At 48.6% G+C, this 7,104-nt stretch overlaps 1 protein-coding gene across 2 annotated transcripts in view; it reads right to left on the reverse strand.

Moving 5' to 3' along the window:
- TTYH1 (tweety family member 1) overlaps positions 1 to 5,983 on the reverse strand; it is a 63,856-nt gene extending 57,873 nt beyond the window's left edge. Inside the window, exon 1 of one of the 2 annotated variants that reach the window (XM_081837413.1) lies at positions 5,725 to 5,983. In XM_081837413.1, coding sequence (XP_081693539.1) covers positions 5,725 to 5,850 — 126 coding nt within the window. In that variant the 5' untranslated portion in view covers positions 5,851 to 5,983. The remainder of the gene's footprint in view (positions 1 to 5,724) is intronic. The other variant, XM_081837414.1, reaches the window with a different exon arrangement.
- Between the last annotated feature and the right edge of the window lie 1,121 nt (positions 5,984 to 7,104).

Raw genomic sequence — 7,104 nt, forward strand, 5'->3', positions numbered from 1 at the left:
CCCCTTTCTCTCTCTTTGGTAGCAGCTGGTGTTCCTTTTTAGGAAACCAGGCAGTGTGGAAAACAGGAGGGATTTGGTGACGGGACTTGGATTCTGTGGTGAAACTCAGTTCTGTGTGTGGCCGTGTGATGAAATTCAGTTTGACAACAAAATACAAGGTGACAAAACTCAGACTTAAGGGAATATGGCATAACCCTTTCCTTAATGTACCACTTTGCTACATGTAGGGAACTCCCTCCCCCCCTCCCCCCATTTTTAAACACAAGGGAAGCAATCACAAACATGATTCTTCACAACCTGTAATTTGAAGTGGTACAGTCCAGAACCCCGCCATCTTAGGCTACAATCCTATGCACACTTCCTTTGGAGGAGGAGTGCCAACTTGAATAAAATATTGGTGGCGGGAGGTAGGCTCTGCCCCACATAATGGATCACAACACACACACACACACACACACACACACACACACACACACACACACACACATGAAGGGCAATGCCCATCCACTTTGGCAAGGCGTGCCACCCTCAAATATTTTATGGGGGTCCGAAGGGACCTCAGCCCCTAGGAGTCGGTTCCTATGCTTTGGAGTGAGTCAGGCATAGTCAACACTACACAGGAAGTAGAATGAAGTGGTATAGATCTGAGGATTTGACTGTACCACTTCAAGCTGCAAATGGGTGGTGTAAGACGATTATATTTTTGAAAACTCTCCACACACAGAAACCACCCTGATAGGGAATGTGTATAATTCTTAGTAGCAGGATTTTAAAAACAAAACAAAACAAGGGGCAGCATTCAAAACAGGTGTCCCTAGCTGCAGTCTGAAGCTGTATACTCACTGTACCTTTGAAGCACCTTTGAAGCACATTCTTCCCCTGAAAGAATTATGGGCACTGCAATCTATTATTATTGGTTGCTGGGAATGGTAACTGTGAGGGGGTAAACTACAATGCCCAGGATTCTTTGAGGCAAACAATGTGTTTCAAATGTGCTTTAAAGGTATAGTGTGTACATAACCTGTGATCATAACAGTCTGCCTTACCACCGCAGGGTTCGTACCACCTTCGTCTTCTGCCTGGGTAAGGTAAGGTAAAAAGTTAAAGGACCCCTGGACAGTTAAGTCCAGTCAAAGGCGACTATGCGGTGTGGCGCTCATCTCGCTTTCAGGCCGAGGGAGCCAGCATTTGCCAACAGACAGCTTTCTGGGTCATGTGGCCAGCATGATTGAACTGCTTCTGGCTCACAGAGAACCATGATAAGAGCCAAAGTGCACGGAAACACCGTTTACCTTCCCGCCGCAGCAGTACCTATATATCTACTTGCACTGGTGTGCTTTCAAACTGCTAGGTTGGCAGAAGCTGGGACAGAGCAACAGGAGCTGGATTCTGCCTGGATAGAGCAGGCCTCGTAGTGGAGCGAACTGGCTGTGAATGTCCTGATTCCACATAATGTGTGGATTTACAATAGGGCTCTCCTTTGTCAAGCAGACCAGTCTTGTAGGAACAACAGGAACTTCTGCATGCACAGCATGTGCTCTGCCACTGAGCCACAGCTCAGAACTTCCTAAGAACTTTCTGTTCCCATCAAGGTCGCTCCCTGAGCCCGCCACCACCCATCCCACTTGGGCCAGGCAACAGTCCCAGTGCTTTGAATGGAAATGAGAACTCTTCCATTCAAAGACTCTTTGCAGGGGTCCAGCGAGTGAGTTTATTTGCCACTCAACCACACAAGTATTTGGTTTAGGAAACAGGTTAGGAACAGCCTGCAAGGCTGGCGTCATGCTTATCTGAGGGCCTTGTTTTCTAGTCTCCTTTAAACATTATGAACTTCAGCAAAATCTACAGGTGGCTCCTGCAACTCAATGCTGGGAAAATTTGGTACAAAACAACCACAGTGCCAAAAATGCACCAGGCCTCACCCCACAGAGGGCCTCCCATGGTCCACCTCACAATGTCTCTCTGACTCTTTCACCGATGGGGCAGGAGAACTAATTGCTGTGAGGTGTTGTGCTCACACTGAGATCGCAGCTCCGTTCCAAAGTGGGATGGATCACAGGGGGGTCCTTCAGGGACTCAATGAACACTTGAAACAGCATTGGCTGTTGTGGGAAGATTACAGAATGCATGCGAGGCAGTTCCAAGGCAGACCTGACTCTCCGACTGACACACCAGGAGAATGAGCAACGACTGTGTCATTTATTCAACAATTGCCCACATTGTTGTTTTTAAAGCATCTGTTGAAATTCAGCACCGTTGAAGCGAAGCGGCTGGCCTAAGCTAGACCACCGATGGAATTCAGAAGACACGGCAAAGACCCCTCAGAAAAGCTGAATTGGGGCAATCTCTTTTCATTAACAATATCCAGAGAGGTAGCTGTGTTACTCTGTTTTAGTGCAAGACCAAGGCTGTGTACACAGCATACTTTTAAAGCATATCCGAAGCATGGGGGGCTGGAGGACGAAATGTGCTTTAAATGTATGGCGTGCACACAGTCTAACACATTTTAACTACCACAACACACAACCTAATTTTTGTGCTCAACACCCCCCTCCCCCTGCTTTGTTGTAGAGCATCTTGCCTGAGGAGCATTCTGGAGAACTCGGACCCTTGCCACTGTTTCATGACATTTGGTTGGTCCTAACAAAAAAGTATTGCCCAATGTGGATTGTTGGATTTCCCCCTCCCCCTCCCCCCACCTGATGGACCAAGATGGCTAATGTTGCTTTTTATGTTTTATTACAGCATTAGCTGTTGTAGGACTACAGGACACTTAATCAGATCCAGCATCTGATGGACTGGGCTCTAGTCCATGAAACCGTATGCCATAATAAAATGTGTTAGTCTCTAGGGAGACAAGGGACCATTTGTTGTTGTTATTAAGGTTCTTCTGCTAAGGATGAAGGCTCTTTCTTGTATCCCAGTCAAGTCATCTGAGTGCACTGGGTGATCCAGATTGCATGCAGAAAGTCCCAGGTTCGATCCCTGCTGTCTCCAGGTAGGGAGTAGACCCCTGGCTGAAAAACTGGAGAACTGCTGTCAGTCAGTGTGGACAATACTGAGCTACATGGACCAATGGTCTGATGCAGAAGAAGGCAGTTCCCTAGGTTCCTAGACGTTACCTCTTTGACTTTGTTCATTTTGGTATTTGCTAGTCTAGCTTTGGTGATTCTAATCCTCCAAAATAATACACCAAATTTCTTTTGCAGCGTCCAAATCATGTGGTGGTTAGTTCCACAAGGTACAATCTGACAAATTGGGTTGGGCAGGATGTAATTGGCAAAGCAGCATCAGTTAGTCATATTGTCCACAGTGGTTTGTGCCCAAATCCCCGTTTGGTAAATTTGGCAAGCTAGCTTTTGTGGCTCGGGTTAAGATAAATGTTCTACTTCTCTCTTTTCATGCTTTCCTTCCCAGCTTTGGGGAAAGAAAACACATAAGAGAAATCAGCAGAGGTGACTGAAGGAGCAACTAGATTTTACAAAGAAGTTAGGACATTGGGGTTGACCAAAGTTTACCATTTAATTTCAAATTGTATAGACCACAGCCTAAGAAGGCCCCATTTGCACGGTACATTTAACCACACTATCAGACCACTTTGAACAGTCATGGTCCCCCCCCAAAGAATCTTGGGACTTGTAGTTTGCTAAGGGTGCAGAGAGTTGCTAGGAGACCCCCTGCTCCTCTCCCAGAGTTCCCTGGGAATATGAATGGACTGTTAAACCACTCTGACAGCTGCAGCTCTGTTCTCAGCTCCCAGGATTCTTTGGGTGGAATCCATGGTGGTTTAAAGTGGCATTATCCTGCTTTAAACATGTAGTAGAGATGGGGGCCTCAGTGACAAGAGTACATGCACAATATACATTGAAAGCACATTGAAAGCATCCCCACCTGCCAGAATCCCAGGAACTGTAGTTTCCTAAGGGTGCCAGGAATTCTAGTTCTGTGAAGGGTAAACTACAGCTCAAAGGATTTCTATGTGTGTATGTGTGTGTGCTTGTGTGTGTTTTAAATCTATGTTGTATACACAGCCTTTCTGTATGCAGAAGGCCCCAACCTCAGCCTTGGCATTTTCAATTAAAAAGATCTGCAGTAGCAGATAATAGGAAAGAAAGATTTCTGGCTGACTCCCAGGCGATCCACTGCCCGTTTAGGCAAGCCTTCTGAACCTGGTGTTCTCCAGATGTTTTAGATTGCAGCACCCATCGCCCCTGACCATTGGCCATGCTGAGGCTGATGGGAGTTGTAGTCGGGGGGGGGGTGGAATCTGGAGGGCACCCATTGGGAAAACCTGGCCTGGATGACATAAGCAGCACCCCACACTCCTAAATTAATATTGGGTGTGCTCCAATTTGTGTTGAAATTAAGACGCAAAAGGCTGAGAAATAAAATGTTGCTTTGAGGAATAGATGAAGTGGGATTAGGAACGCAGATGCAGAGGCCGCATCTACACAGCCACAGAGCTGATCTGCACTCAGTGCAAGCTCAACATGTCCTCAGCTGCACTCGGGCGCCTTCGCTTGTGCAGCGAGGGAGAGGCATTAACGTGTGAACCAGGCTAATAATGCAGATAAATCAGCTGCCTTTCATTTTCACACAACCCTTCATTTTCGGGCGGATGCAACCGCAAGAATGGCTGTTGGGGCCGTATCCGTGTGCAGCTGGTTCGCACATTACATGCCACTACACAAGTGCACTCTCTCTCTCTCTCAGCCAGTCCTGTCTCTCTGTTTGTAGAAGGAGAGTCCTAAGTGAGTCGCCCCAGATAAGACACACTGCACACGGGAAGAGGCTGCTGAGCCTCATCAGCTATGACAAGGAGCTGCAGAAATCTGAGGCAGGCGAGTCTCTCGACAGCTGAGCCTCCCTCCACGGATGCAACCTCAACACACACACCTGGACCACTGATGGCTCCTCCTTGACTTCAAAGCTGGAGCTTCTTGACACATGAGAGATGCTCCTTGGACCTCATTAGCCCTTCCTCCCTGGCATCTGTCTCCTCCTGTCCCACATTATCCCCAGTTCCAGTCCCATCCTTCTTCCCTTATCTCTCGATCTGGTCCTCCATCTTTCCCAGAGCATCCTGTCAGGTTCCCTCCCTCCCTCCCTCCCTCCCCCCTCCCCCCTCCCCCTCTCCTCCAGCCCACCCCCCTCTCACTAGCTGCCCCATTACCTCTCCTCACCTCTCCTTCCCTTTCCCACAAGTCCCCCTTTCACCCCCCCATTCTGCTCCTTTCCCTCCCTCCTTTAGCATTACATTATCCACTGCTCACTTTCTCTCCTTCTTCTTCCTCAACTCTTCTCCAGGTATTCCTCTTCTTTGGACCACATCTCTGCACTCTGATTTCCCTCCCCACCCGTCTTGCTTCCCCCTTGTTTCCCACCCTTAATCTTTGCCATCCCGTCCTGATTGCTCCTCCATCCCTCCATCCCTCCATCCAAATAGCTCTGCCTGCGCGCACGCATTTTAATTCTATGGGCGCACATCTTAATTCCGCGCATTCAAAAGCCCTTCCATTCCCCTCTTTTCCACCCCCACCCCCACCTCTCCCTCTCTCCCCTCACCTTCTCCTCCCGCCCCCGCCCGCCCCCTTCCTCCTTCTCTCGCCTCTCTCATTCACTTCATCTTTCCCACAGCCCTGCCTGATTTCTGCCTGGCTCGCTGACCCCACAGATCCTGCAAACCCATGCCATGCCCACTCTGGGCATCACCGTGGCACTCACCTGCTGATACCCCCAGTCCTCCGGGGCAAATTCGCTCCCCACGGCTTCAAACTGGAAGTTGATGTGCGGCGCCTGGTGCAGGAGGAACGTCCACCACGAAGCTCGATACCCCTGGGGGGACCCCATCCCTCCGACGCGGGGCGCCCACAACCGCAAGCCCGCTCACCGCGCTGGTCTCCGGCCCCCCATGCTGGCACACGGATGGATGTCGGGGAATGATGTGCAGGGAGGCAGTGCAGAACATCAGGGCTTATCCGCGCGGGATATTGGGGAGGGGGGAGTGATGGTTGGGGAAATAAAGGGGGGGGCTAGGTGGTGGGGGAAGAGGACCGTGGAAGGCGCAGCGCCATCTAGCGAGCGCTGCGCTCGTCACCGTGATTTAAACCAGCCCTTGTCTCGCCTGACCTGTCAGAGAGACTAATAGCTCCCCCAAGTGGATCTGTCCCTCGACGCAATAAATACAAGGCATCGCTGGTCAGATTTAAAGCGGATGCAGAGTGGGAGAAAACGCACTAGGAAAGCAACTTCTAAAACTTCGCAATCGCTTCCAGCCTTCCCAATTTTCTACAAAATATACTTGCGGGGACCCATTGAAATATGTGGAGCGGGCTAGGAAGAAACCCTGCGTAAGAATCCTTACACCTGCAGTGATGTCAGCCCGTTTTTCTTAATGGTCAGGAATCCTCACAAACAGCCAGTTGCTTCTATTATTATTATTATTATTATTATTATTATTATTAGGCGGGGAGGCAACCAGAAAGTAGTTGCTACTATAAGCATAACATTTTCCCAGTTGATACGTTGTAGTTTTGAAGATAGTTATTCCCCCCAGATTGCTGCAGTTGTTGCCTGGAATGTAGCAGCAAGTAAAGCCCCAAAGGTTGTAACATTTCCTCACGGGGAAATTGCTGCAACCCCTTGGTGATTTTGGTTACCTTTTCCTGAAACTTTTCCAGCTCTACAGTATCCTGTTTGAGATGTAGCAGCTAGAACTGAACACTGTGTTCCAAAAGTGGTGTAGCACCATAGATTTCTATAAGGGTAGTGTGATAAGGGGTTTTATTTTCAATGTCTTTCCTAATGATCTGAAACGTGGAATTCATGATTTTCATAGCTGAAATACACTCGACTGGCTCCTTCATTGAGCTATCCACCACAATTGTCCTCCACAGGGACTTGCTCCAGATCACTGTAGTGGTGAATTTTATTTGCAACACCAGACACAGTCACTTTGTGAATGTCTATATTTATTTTGAACGAATGTCTCCCACGGTTGCACACTCTTCCTCTCCACAACTCAGTGACATCAACTTGGAATTTCACTTATTTTCTGTTTGTTGAACACATGTTCACATGGTCTTGGTAAACCATAGTTTGGCT

The sequence above is a fragment of the Podarcis erhardii genome, assembly GCF_964252035.2.
Source record: "Podarcis erhardii genome assembly, chromosome: 13".
Lineage (NCBI taxonomy): Eukaryota > Metazoa > Chordata > Lepidosauria > Squamata > Lacertidae > Podarcis > Podarcis erhardii.